This window comes from Gorilla gorilla, chromosome 20 (assembly GCF_029281585.2).
Source record: "Gorilla gorilla gorilla isolate KB3781 chromosome 20, NHGRI_mGorGor1-v2.1_pri, whole genome shotgun sequence".
Taxonomy (NCBI): Eukaryota; Metazoa; Chordata; class Mammalia; order Primates; family Hominidae; genus Gorilla; species Gorilla gorilla.
In genome coordinates this window covers 64,112,547-64,125,548 of record NC_073244.2, presented here as the reverse complement: position 1 = coordinate 64,125,548, position 13,002 = coordinate 64,112,547, and the positions used below count along the sequence as shown (strand labels likewise).

The 13,002-nt window shown below is 41.1% G+C and overlaps 1 protein-coding gene across 1 annotated transcript; it reads right to left on the bottom strand.

Annotated features, from left to right (window-relative positions):
* Window positions 1-10,408: 10,408 nt before the first annotated feature.
* Window positions 10,409-10,811, bottom strand: LOC109024249 (large ribosomal subunit protein eL37-like). Its single transcript, XM_055370347.2, has one exon. The coding sequence runs from the start codon at window positions 10,791-10,793 to the stop codon at window positions 10,500-10,502; it is 294 nt and encodes a 97-aa protein (XP_055226322.1). The 5' UTR covers window positions 10,794-10,811; the 3' UTR covers window positions 10,409-10,499.
* Between the last annotated feature and the right edge of the window lie 2,191 nt (window positions 10,812-13,002).

Here is a 13,002-nt window from a genome sequence, read left to right as displayed (position 1 = left end):
TTATAGCAATTCAAATATGGCCCAATACATTTACACATGCAGTAAATGTAGCTAAGTTTTAGGGTATTGTTCACCACTCACTTGGCATAAGAATGTACATACTAGAAGGCTGGGTGTGGTGGCTCACACTTGTAATCCTAGCACTTTGGGAGGCTGAGGTGGGCAGATTGCCTGAGCTCAGGAGTTTGACACCAGCCTGGGCAACAGAGTGAAACCCCGTCTCTACTAAAATACAAAAAATTAGCCAGGTATGGTGGCATGTGCCCATAGTCCCAGCTACTTTGGAGGCTGAGGGAGGAGAATTGCCTAAACCCGGGAGGTGGAGGTTGCAGTGAGCCAAAATCACACCACTGCACTCCAGCCTGAGCGACAGAGCAAGACTTTGTCTCCAAAAAAAAAAAAAAAAAAAAAATATTGGAGAGAAATTACTGAAATGCAGTATGTGTGGCAAGAATTCTATTCAAAGATCAAAACTTGTGGATCTATAGATAATTCATAGTGCAGAGATGCTTTACAAATGAAAAGAGTGTGGCAAAACCTTTACCAGAGTTCAATCCCTACTGGACAGAAGGGAGTTTATACCGATAGGAAATCTACACGTATGTGCCAGAGACTTTCCCCAGGCATCGGAACTCACGAGACATCAAAATATACAACTTTGAGAGGAACCACACAAACGTAATATGTGTGGTAAGGCTTTTACCTGAACATCAAAATGGAAACCAGAGTATTCATACTGAAGAGCTACCTTACAAATGTAACAAATGTAGTAAGACTTTTTAAAAAATCAAATGTTCGGCCAGGTGCGGTGTCTCACGCCTGTAATCCCAGCACTTTGGGAGGCCGAGGCAGGTGGATCATGAGGTCAGGAGATCGAGACCATCCTGGCTAACATGGTGAAACCCCGTCTCTACTAAAAATACGAAAAATTAGCTGGGCGAGGTGGTGGGCGCTTGTAGTCCCAGCTACTTGGGAGGCTGAGGCAGGAGAATGGCATGAATCCAGGAGGTGGAGCTTGCAGTGAGCCAAGATCGTGCCTCCAGCCTGGGCGACAGAGCGAGACTCTGTCTCAAAAAAAAGAAAAAAAAAATCAAATGTTCATGCTTTTGGAGTGAGAGAATTTATATAGGAGAAAAATCCTATGAATGTGCTGAACATGAAAGGGACTTTAAGCAGTAGTGTGTTTTCAGTCTTTACCAAATTCATACTGGAGAGAAACCTTACAAATGTAATCAGTGTGGTAAAATTTAAAACCAGTTCTCACAACAGACTACACATCCTTGAAATCATACTAGGGATAACCAAGCCTGCTTCTCCAAGATTGGCCTGGAATATTACATACTACACAATAACTACAAGACAAAATTTGTTAAAACTCAGGACGGTATGTACGTCAAAGGAGCCAGAACATATGTGGAAAAGGCCAATTCAGTTTATAAAATATTGTATTCAATTTGAGGTTTTTGTTTTGTTTTGAGAGAGTCTTTGGTCTTTCCTCCAGGCTAGTGTGCAGTGGCGTTATCTCAGCTCACTGCAACCTCCACCTCCCAGGACTTCTCACATTCCCCCACCCCTGGTTTTTTTTAATGATGATTTTAACTCTCCCCTCTAATGCCTTTTTCTTCTTAAAAATTTTTCGGAGAAATCATTTTAGAAGAAAATGAGTCTCTGTTCTTAGTTTTCCTCTGATCCCTCATGGCTAGGACAGTTTATTCCTAGAGAGGGAGGTCCCATATTATCAGGAAAGCTCACATTTTGCACGTTGTGAAGTCTCATGTCCTGCGGAGAGAAAATGGGGGGAGAAAGGGAGAGAAACAACAAACAGAAAAATAACAATTTCGGAAAATTGACATGGGCCATATTACTCTGAAGTTCATAGATCAGTAGCCAGGTATGAAAGTGCCTTATATATGTAAATAGGCTGTTACTATCTTCTTCTGACATTTAAGTTGTCTAGCTTCGGTTCTTAGGGCTTTAAGAAAGCACAGCTTAGTTTTTAGTGACTTGAAATTAGAAAAATTGGGGAAGAAGGAGGGAAAAATTAAAAACATTATTTTGGAGATGTGTAGCCCAGAAAAGTTAGAATTCAGTCCAAACTTTAGAAAATAATAAAAATTGAAAAACAATAGGCGAGACTAGAGTCTAACAACAGATGTACTGTAGTTTTTGAAACATAATTTTTCTCACTCCAGTTTCCTGTTTTTACTAAAGACCAATCATGGTATGACTGATTTGCTTTATTATTCTTGGCCTGTTTATATGTATAAGTGCAGCAAGAATCATTATTTTTCACACAGACTCTTTATATTGGCTTTGATGGAAGTTTGTTCCACAAAAGGAATATCAGATAAGACTTTTTAAAAGCCAAGCCCAGCCATTGCCATGTATCACCAAATACCTATGAGTTGGGTAAATTCCTCTCCTCTTGAGGTCCCAAGATAACTTGGAGTTCCTGGGCCTATCAGAAAGGGACATTCTTTACTTAACACAGGTCAGAAACCCTGTATAGGGATGCTGTAGGCAGGGTATGAGACTAGTTTTCCAAGGGGCTTTAATGGGCTCTATGAATCAAGTTTGATTCCTTAAAGGAAAGCACACCATTTCAGTCAAAGCCTTGGTAAAATAGCCATTTTCTCTGATGGTATTCTGTTGCAAAAGAAAACTTTTTTTTTTTTTTTCCAAGACAGGGTTTCACTCTATTAACCAGGCTGGAGTGTAATGGTGTGATCTTGGCTCACTGCAACATCCACTTCCCAGGTTCAAGCAATTCTTGTGCCTCAGCCTCCCAAATAGCTGGGATTATACGCATGCGCCACCACACCTGGCTGATTTTCATATTTTTTGTAGAGATGGGGATTTTCCATGTTGGCCAGGCTGGACTTGAACTCCTGGGCTCAAATGATCCGCCTATGTCAGCCTCCCAACGTGCTGGGATTACAGGCTTGAGCCACCATGACCAGCTAAAAAAAAAATCTTATTGCACTTATGCAAATAACTGTATTGCCATAAGTTATGAATACTCGCAAATAGTTTCCAAATTCCAGATAATTCAAAAGCAGAGAGACAAATATGCACCAAAATTTGTTTACAGGAGTATACTTTCCTCAGTTGTTAACAGCTGCCAACAGCTCATAAGAAAAGTTTTCTTGTCTCTGAAAAACAAAACAAAGGATCAGCAACAATTTTTTTTTTTTTTTTTTTTTGGGGATGGAGTCTCGCTCTGTCGCTCAGACTGGAGTGCAGTGGCATTATCTCGGCTCACTGCAACCTCTCCCTCCTGGGTTCAAGTGATTCTTTTGCCTCAGCCTCCTGAGTAGCTGGGATTACAGGCGTGTGCCACCTCCATGCCCAGCTAATTTTTGTATTTTTAGTAGAGACGAGGTTTCACCCTGTTGGTCAGGCTGGTCTCGAACTCCTGACCTCGTGATCCACCCACCTCGGCCTCCCAAAGTGCTGGGATTACAAGTGTGAGCCACTACGCCCAGCTTTTTTTTTTTTTGAGATGGAGTTTTGCTCTTGTGGTCCCGGCTGGAGTGCAGTGGTATGATTTTGGCTCACTGCAACCTCTGCCTCTTGGGTTCAAGCAATTCTCCTGCCTCAGCCTCCCAAGTAGCTGGGTTACAGACATGCCACCAAGCCCAGCTAATTTTTGTATTTCTAGTAGTAGAGATGGGGTTTCACCATGTTGGCCAGGCTGTTCTTGAACTCCTGACCTCAAGTGATCTCACCTAAGCCTCCCAGAGTGCTAGGATTACAGGCATGTGGCACTGCACCCGGCCAAATCACCTTGTGAAGAGGATCAAAATAAGACAACAATTGTCCATAAATGACAAAAAAGTCTTAGGACAGCCACTATTAAAGCACAATTGACTAGAACTTTTGGTTACTTCTGTGGCATACAATAATTTTACATAATAATTACAATTATTAATAACATACATGAAGTCATATCACAGTTACAAGAGTTTCTCATAATTTTGGAACACATGCCAATAACATATTTATACAAATACAGCCCAAAGAAAGCCAAACACCATTTCCTATTTGACAGTGCTTTCTGTTTGATTTTTATACCAGATAAACTTTATGTGCCTCTTTCGGACTTCAGGGAACTAATATGAAAAGATTAATGAGGACCCAATTTAAAGTTTGACAAAAAATATTTGACAAACTTTAAAGTGCTTGATATCACAAAATAGGATCAGAGGCCATTGTAAAATAAGTCCTTCATTTAACCAAAGTGATACCACAAAGATTTCAAAAAAAGGTGCAAACCATTATTTTTTGAGAGAGGACACTTAATTTCTCAAACAATAATCCCTAATAAAGAGAGCATGAGGCTAATTAAATTTGTTATTCAAAATTTTGTAAACAATCTAAAATTGTAATCATCTTGCCCATAAGATATGATTTCCAGAAGCCTTTTTACAACCATTGTAATCTTTATTATGGAGTGGGTCAATGCTCCAAGGAAACCTTGTTAATCTGACACAGAGGCTCATATGCTGGTCTTGCATCAGTGTGCCTTTGACATCAATGGTTAATTTATAGAGAAACTGAACTTATTTTATCTCTCCAGGTAAGCTCTTGCAATTTCATGTGCCCACCTCTTCTGTAATAGCCCCTGGGCCTTGAGGAGTTGAATAGTTTTACTTTCTTGTCCTGCGTCTCAAGAACACAGTTTATTTTGATTGGCATCTTCTATTAGGTCTGAAAATGAGGCTTTAACTGCTGTCAGTGTTTTAAGATTTAGCAGGACTTGGTGTCCTTTTTAGACCCAGACGTCAAAGCTCTGTAACTTAGTGACACAAGGACTTTAAAAGCACATATAGGCCAGGCATGGTGGCTCACACCTGTAATCCCAGCACTTTGGCAGGCCAAGGTGGCAGATCACTTGAGGTGAGGAGTTTGACACCAGGCTGGCTAACATGGCGAAACCTCATCTTTACTAGAAATAAAAAAAAATTATCCGGGCATGGTGGTGTGTGCCTGTAATCCCAGCTACTCGGGAGGCTGAGGCACAAGAATCCCTTGAACCTGGAGACAAGGTTGCAGTGAGCCAAGATGATGCCACTGCACTCCAGCCTGAGTGACAAAGTGAGACTCTCTTTAAAAAAAAAAAAAAAAGCACATACAGAAAATACATGGATGTGATAACCTTAATTAAAAAAAATTTTTTTAATTTCAGTTTTTTTCTAACCAAACCAAACTTAGTAATAATGACATAGGAATTATTTTGATAAAGTGTAAGATCTGTTTATTAGGCCAGTTATCTAAAGGCAAAAGAAAAGACCTCCTCCAGTGCAACTGCTGTTTCCTATGGGGAATATTACATTGAAAGGAAACATTTCCTTTAGACCTCTAGGATAAAACATTTTGTTGTTGTTGGCATGAGGCCACAACAGTTAGAAACTAAAAGAGAAAAACTTACAGGAGCTGAAAATTAGTTGAAGGGTAGAGTTATTATTTCAGGCCTTTTAAAAGAGGAGAGATAGCTGAAAACAGCAAGACACAATAAAAGTTGAACTTTGTGTAAAAAAATTATAGTGTCTTGTAATTTATTAAGAGTAAAGCAATACCTTAGGAAAATTTTGTATTTTGATCCAATTATTTAGTCTATAAGTGGTTTTTTTAAAGATCAAAACCCAGTCACTAGAAAGACCATTATAATTTCTGTTTAATTTATATACAACTTGAAATATAAAAGGTTTTTTTTTTTTTCATAAATCCTCTTATTAATGACTTACACAGACCATTCATGACAGGCTTGGGCACCCACCTCTTCACCTTTCTTCTGCTCCTACTTATTCCACCCTTTATCCAAACTCCAATTCCCTCTGCTATTTTCCTGCCTCAATAGTATTTGGCAGGGATAAGTATGAAATTGCTTGATCAATAAATGCAAACAAAAATGTATGCTGGCAATTCTTAAGACATTTCTAATATTATTTTACCAATACTTTTTCTTTTTCTTTTTTTTTTTTTTTTGAAACAGAGTCTTGCCCTTTTGCCCAGGCTGGAGTGCAGTAGTGTGATCTTGGCTCACCGCAACCTCTGCCCCCTGGGTTCAAGAGATTCTCCCACCTCAGCCTCCCGAGTAGCTGGGGTTACAGGTGCCCAACACCATGCCTGGCTAATTTTTGTAGTTTTAGTAGAGATGGGGTTTCACCATGTTGACCAGGCTGGTCTTGAACTGTTGACCTCAGGTGATCCGCCTGCCTCAGCCTCCCAAAGTGCTGGGATTACAGGCATGAGCCACCATGCCTGGCCTATTTTACCAATACTTTTAAAGCTAACTTATTAAAGATTTTACTTAAGTCATGTGAACTTGAGAAACATTTTGGCTTATTATTTAATTTACGAGGACTCTTTAAGCCAATTTAGCACCTTGTGTCCAAAACACAACAAAATACGTATACAAACACATTAGCACACACATACATTCTCATATAACCAAAGATCATGTAGCTTTTACTTCAGAACTTTAGTCATGAGGTATTAGTAGAAACTCATTGGTTTTCAAAAAGAAATTGCAAACAGTGGATTTTATCTCATTAGAAAAGTAACAGTGGACTTCAAGCAGGCAGAAAAGAAAGCAGAGAGAGAACTTGGGAACTTTACAGTTGCAGGCTGACCTTTGGGCTCTGAATTTTCCTTCATGTACTTCTGCACAAAAAGACCATATAAGTTCATGTCACACAAACACTTGCAAGAAGAGGTGCCATAAAACCAAAGGAGTGCCTGAAAGGGGCGTCATTCTTCTGGTTTTCTCCTCGTTCTTAGATTATTTGGTTCCCACTTTTTTTGTTTGTTTGTTTCCTTAAAAAGAGAAATGGAGATGTGGCCTAGGGTTTTGTGGAGTAGGTCAAAGTATGTGCTGCTTGCAAAGGAGACTCCACAGTGTGTTACCACTGAGTCACTGCCGCCCTCCTATGTGTCTCAGTTTCTCCTCCGGAGGTCTAAGCACCTCCAGGAGGGCTCAAAGCACAAGTTACTAGCACCCATAAGCACCTCCTGGATTAGTCTTTTTAAAACTAATTTTGTGGGGGTTCTCTGTAGAGCCACTACACATCACGGTGGGTCAACTTCCCAGATACTCCCATGAGGCCCCCGGTCACTTAGGGGTGCCTATCAGCTGAGAGGAGCAAAATACTCTTTCTGTTTGAAGCTGAGGATACTCAGTCACTCATTTACCTATGAAAACAACAATTCGGATCCTCATGTAAATGTGAACAGACAGGCCAAAGTGAAATTGATTTTGAGAGAAAAAGCAGTAGAGAAGACCCCTTTAAAATGCATCTGTGTACTAGAAGAAGGATTCTTTTTTTTTTTTGAGACAGAGTCTCTCTCTGTTGCCCAGGCTGGAGTGCAGTGGCACAATGTCAGCTCACTGCAACCTCTGCCTCCTAGGTTCAAGCAATTCTCTGTCTCAGCCTCCTGAGTAGCTGGGATTACAGGTGCCCGCCACCATGCCTGGCTACTTTTTGTATTTGTAATAGAGACAGAGTTCACCATCTTGGCCAGGCTGGTCTTGAACTCCTGATCTTGTGATCCACCTGCCTCAGCCTCCCAATGTGCTGGGATTACGGGCTTCAGCCACCAGCCCGGCCACTAGCCTTTTTTAAACAGGTAGGTCTTGTGTGTACTAAGACTAAGAACTCACTCATTATCATGGAGAGAGCACCAAGCCATTCAGAAGAGACCCAACCCCATTACCCAAGCATCTTTCATTCGGCCCACCTTCAACAATTTGGGTCATATTTCAACATGAGATTTGGAGGAAACACATATCACTGTTCCTTACCACCAGATACCAGCAACACCACCAATTGTGACAATCAAAAATGTCTCCAGACATGTGCAAACGTTTCCTGGAGAGGGGACATCATTCTTGGAAATACCACCTTCCAGTATAGAGATCAAGAAAGCAGAAGGTGCTTGGGCCGGGCGTGGTGGCTCACGCCTGTAATCCCAGCACTTTGGGAGTCTGAGGTGAGTGAATCACGAGGTCAGGAGTTCAATACCAACCTGGCCAAGATGGTGAAACCCTGTCTCTACTAAAAATACAAAAAAATTAGCCAGGCGTGGTGGCAGGCACCTGCAATCCCAGCTATTCAGGAAGCTGAGGCAGAGAATTGCTTGAAACCAAAAGGGGGAGGTTGCAGTGAGCCGAGATCACGCCACTGCACTCCAGCCTGGGTGACAGAGTGAGACTTCATCTCAAAACCAAACAAAACAAACAAAAAGAAAGCAGAAGGTGCTAATGTGCCATATGGCTTTCAACTGCACTTGATACAATATTTTGTAAATTCTTCAAAAATGAGTTAGCTGATTTTCAAGAGATGTTTAAGTCTGCAGCAGTAGCTCATCTGCAACTGATAAAACTCACATTTGAGAAGTGGTTTGAGGGGCAACAGCAAGTTAAAATTATAACAAAGTCCAAGTCAAGGCCATAGCCCTAACGTTCTTTGAAATAACCTGCCAGTTGATTAAGGTAACTCTTGTGAAATTGTTTTTTGTGGGTGGATGAAATGGCAAGTGTAGTAAATAGAAACTAGACTGTGGCCCAAGAAGTTCAAAAACACTGGAATAAAATTCTGAAACTAAGGAAGAGTTCCTAAAACTCGTGGGTATAGCTAAAGTCATGGGTTTAGCTTTGAAAATGTCCCTATTTTGAAATGGCATCAGATAAAATGCTATCTTTTGTTATACTTTTCATAATGTTATACTTTTGAGACTTCTATCAGTCCATAGTATTTTATAAAAACAAAATTAAATTTAGACTTATAATAGTCTTTGGGATGGTACATTTAAGTGGAAAAGAAGTAGCTGGGGAAAGCTGCTTACTGCAGAAGGAGGGCATACTTTCTGATACTGCATGAGGGATGTCATCGGGTGAAGTTAAGAACGACAAAATATAGTGGACTGGAAACCTATTCTCAGGAGAACTGTAGCCATGAAAAGTACTGTTGTTCATTCTTGACCTCCTGGAACCAGGCCCTAACTCATCTTCTCAGCAAAATTGCACATTTGCTATGGACCTACTGGGTAGTACCTTCTTTGTTTTCCTTTTCTGAATGTGAGGGTTAATTCAGGTTTTATTTTTCTGTTCCACCATGAAATGTCGTGAGTGGCAAGGACTCTATTGGGCTCTCAATGAACAGAAGTGTCATGAGACTGTCATGAGATCCTTGCTTGCAACTGAAAGTTATGTTTGGGCTTTTTTTTAAAAAAAAAAAATGTTAGAGGAAGTGGAGGTGAATATTTTGTGTGGGCAAAAGAGGAACAAATTATTTCTGATGGAAGCTGTGCTGTCACATATTGTAATATTTCGAGACAGGGTCTCGCTCAGTCACCCAGGCTGGAGTACAGTGGTGCGATCTCAGCTCACTGCAACCTCCACCTCCTGGACTCAGGTGATCCTCTTCTCTCAGCCTCCCAAGTAGCTGGGACTACAGGTGCACACCAGCATACCTAGCTAATTTTTGAATTTTTTTGTAGAGATGGGGTTTCGCCATGTAGCCCAGACTGGGAGAAACATATTTTAAGGTATAATTAGCATGTTGTGTTGTTAAAATCTCAGTGATAAACTTGCATATTAGCAACAGAGCTCTTGTTTCCACATTATACAATTTCAGTTTATTTTCTTGTATCATTCCAATGCTTTCCCTGAACTTAAAATAAAAGGGATCCTCCACATATTGGTGGAACACATTCTTTGCATCTGTTATTTTTCTATTCTTTTTTTGCCACACAAATCTGAGAATGTCACCTCGATTTTTGGATCCTTCAAGTTCTTCAATGGAAGAAATGTAAGTCCATAAATTGGGTTAAATAGTTTCTAGTGGAGTGTGTAATGATAAAAAATTATTTTTAAAATGTAGTTTTGGCTGGGCTCTGTGGCTCATGCCTGTATTCCTAGCACTTTGGGAGGTTGAGGTGGACAGATTGAGCCCAGAAGTTTGAGACCGGCCTAGGCAACATTATAAAACCCCATCTCTACTAAAAACACAAAAACTGAGGTGAGAGGATCACTTGAGCCTGGGGAGGTGGAGGCTGCATGAGCCGTGATTGCACCACCACACTGCAGCCTGGGCAAGAGAGCAAGATCCCATCTCAAAAAAAAATTATATTACAGTTGAAAAATCATAGAATACAATGTTTAATATGATAACTCAAATATGCATTGTTAGAGCCTTTGAAAAATGCAATTTTATTAAATTATTTAATATTTATTGTCTGATAAATATTAATTTTTATAATGCATGTGTAAAAATATAGACAATTTGAACAGTATTTCAGAAGCACTTTCAACAATTATATTGTGTAAAGTGTCCTATGTATGCATGAATAAAGGACATGTATAAAGTATTTAGCATGAGGAAAATTGAGTCTTTCTCAACCTAGGCATCATAAGTTTCAGGAGTAAACAGTCAGTATTTTTTTTTTTGTATTTTTTAAAACCAGAACATTTATTGCATGACTAATCATAGACATTCTTAAGATGAACTGGATGCTGCAACAGCTGCCCTCTTGGGTTTAGGTATTGTTCCTTCACAGAATCCATGCCTGAATCTGTGGTATACAATTTTTAGGTGCTTCATTCCACCAGTTCCGGTGGTATTTTGTCTTTTAGCCTTGGCACTCCGGTTATACTTTCTCTTGCGCTTGGCAGCGTAGCCACATTTGCCACAGGTCGACTTCTGAAGGTGGTAGGCCTTAGAGCCACGGCGGCAACACAACGTGTGCGTCTTATTGCGACGCTTTCCAAACAATGACATTCCCTTCGTCATCTCGCTTCTGCGGCCAAGACCAGAGACCGGAAGAGAAGGCACTTCCGCTATATCACGCTCAGAAGCTCAACATTCCGTGTTGAATTAGAGTCTGAGCCGAGATGGCATTACTGCACTACTGCTTGGGTGACCGGAGCCAGACAGTGCCTCAAAAAAAAAAATTCTCCCAGGCTCAAGCAATTTCCAACCTCAGCCTTCCAACTAGCTTGGACTACTGGTGCACACCATTACCCTTGGCTAATTTTTGTATTTTTTGTAGAGATAGAGTTTTGTCATGTTGCCCAGGTTGCTCTTGAACTCCTGGGTTCAAGCAATCTGCCCACCTCAGCCTCTCTCAATGTGCTGGGATTACAGGCGTGAGCCACTGCACCCTGCCTTGTTCCTTTACTTGCTTAGTAAACTTGCTTTCACTTTACAATGTGAACTCACCCCTAATTCTTTCTTGCATGAGATCCAAGAACCCTCCCTTTTGGTTGTAACTGCCCAACAGGTTCTCCTTCCCTGCTGCCTAGACAGAGCTGATTCATCAAGACAGGGGAATTGCAAGAGAGAGTTTAATTCATGTGGAGCTGGCTGTACAGGAACCTGAAATTTTTTTTATTACTCACATGAGTCTCCCTGAAAACTCGGGGATCAGGGTTTTTAAGGATAATTTGATAGGTAGGTGTGAGTCGGGAGTGCTGATTGGTTGGGTAGGAGACGAAATCATAGAGATTTGAAGCTGTCATTTTGCACTGAGTCAGTTCCTGGGTGGGGTCACAAGACCAGATGAGCCAGTTTATGGATCTGGGTTGGTGTCAGGTGATCCATCAAGTTCAGGGACTGCAAAATATCTCAAGCACTGATCTTAGGTTTTATAATAGTAATGTTATCCCCAGGAACAATCTGGGAAGGGTGAGAATCTTGTAGCCTCCAGCTACATGACTCCTAAACCATCATCTCTCACCTTGTGCCTAATTTGTTAGTCTTACAAAGGCAGTCTAGTCCCCAAGCAGGAAGGGGGTTTGTTTTGGGAAAGGGCTGTTAATGTCTTTGTTTCAAACTATAAACTAAGTTCCTTCCAAAGTTAGTTCAGCCTATGCCCAGGAATGAACAAGAGCAGCTTGGAGGTTAAAAGCAAGATGGAGTTGATTAGGTCATATCTCTTTCACTGTAATAATTTTCTCAGTTATAATTGTGCAATGGAAGTTTCAGGTTCTGGATCAGGACCCCTTTCTGGTAACACAAGGATGGTTATGAATGCATCCAGATATCCAAAAAGTTATCTCTGAAAGCCAGAGATTTCCTTTCCCTATGGGTTCTTCCCTTGCATGTCAACCCAAGGATTCACTGGGGACCTAGAATTGTGCAGGGCAGTTAGGAAGAGAGAGACAAAAGAGAGAAGAGGTGAAGTAGTTTTGAAGAAGAGAAAGAAGGTCCCATGCAGCCTCAGTTTTTTTTCCAACAAACTTTTCATGCTGGGAAATAGGATCCTGGTTTATTTGTGGGAGGGATTTTATAGGAGGGTGAGAAAAAAATGCCCTTTGAGGGTAGAGTCTGTGGAGCCCTAATTGGGGAAAAGGAGTCAGCCTGAAATGACCAGGAGAAAGCAAAGAGATAAAGCAAATAAGCTATAAATCTTTCTTCATGGTCCAGAACATATAAAAAAAATAGAGGAAGCAGATAAGCTGTAGGTCTCTTTTTCTTTATGGCCAAGGACATATGGCCTTTCTGTGGAAAGAACGTAAATAAGTCACAAACTTTCTGCTTTCATTTATCATCAAACGCCTCAGCTAACAGAAGAATGCAAGTTAGCTCCCTGCTACCTTGGCCTCCCAAAGTGTGGGGATTATAGGCGTGAGCCACTGCACCCAACCAAATCTCCTTTTCTCATGGCTCACTGCAGCCTTCACCTCCTGGGCTCAAGTGATCCTCCTTCCTTACCCTTCCGAGTTGCTGGGCCCACACGTGCAGGCCACCATGTCCAGATAATTTAATTTTTTGTAGAGATAGGTCTGGCTATGTTGCCCAGGATGATCTCAAATCCCTGGCCTCAAGCAATTCTGACACCTCAGCTTCCCAAGTAGCTGGGACTACAAGAGTGCATTACCAAGCCTGGCTAATTTTTGTATTTCTTGTAGAGATGGGGGTCTCACTATGCTGTCCAGGCTGGTTTTGAACTCTTGAGCTCAAGTGACCTGCCCACCTGGGCCTCCAAAACTGCTGGCCC

What these genes read in the sequence shown, in the direction of transcription:
- LOC109024249 (XM_055370347.2), bottom strand. Translation starts at nt 10,793, where the DNA reads ATGACGAAGGGAATGTCATTGTTTGGAAAGCGTCGCAATAAGACGCAC.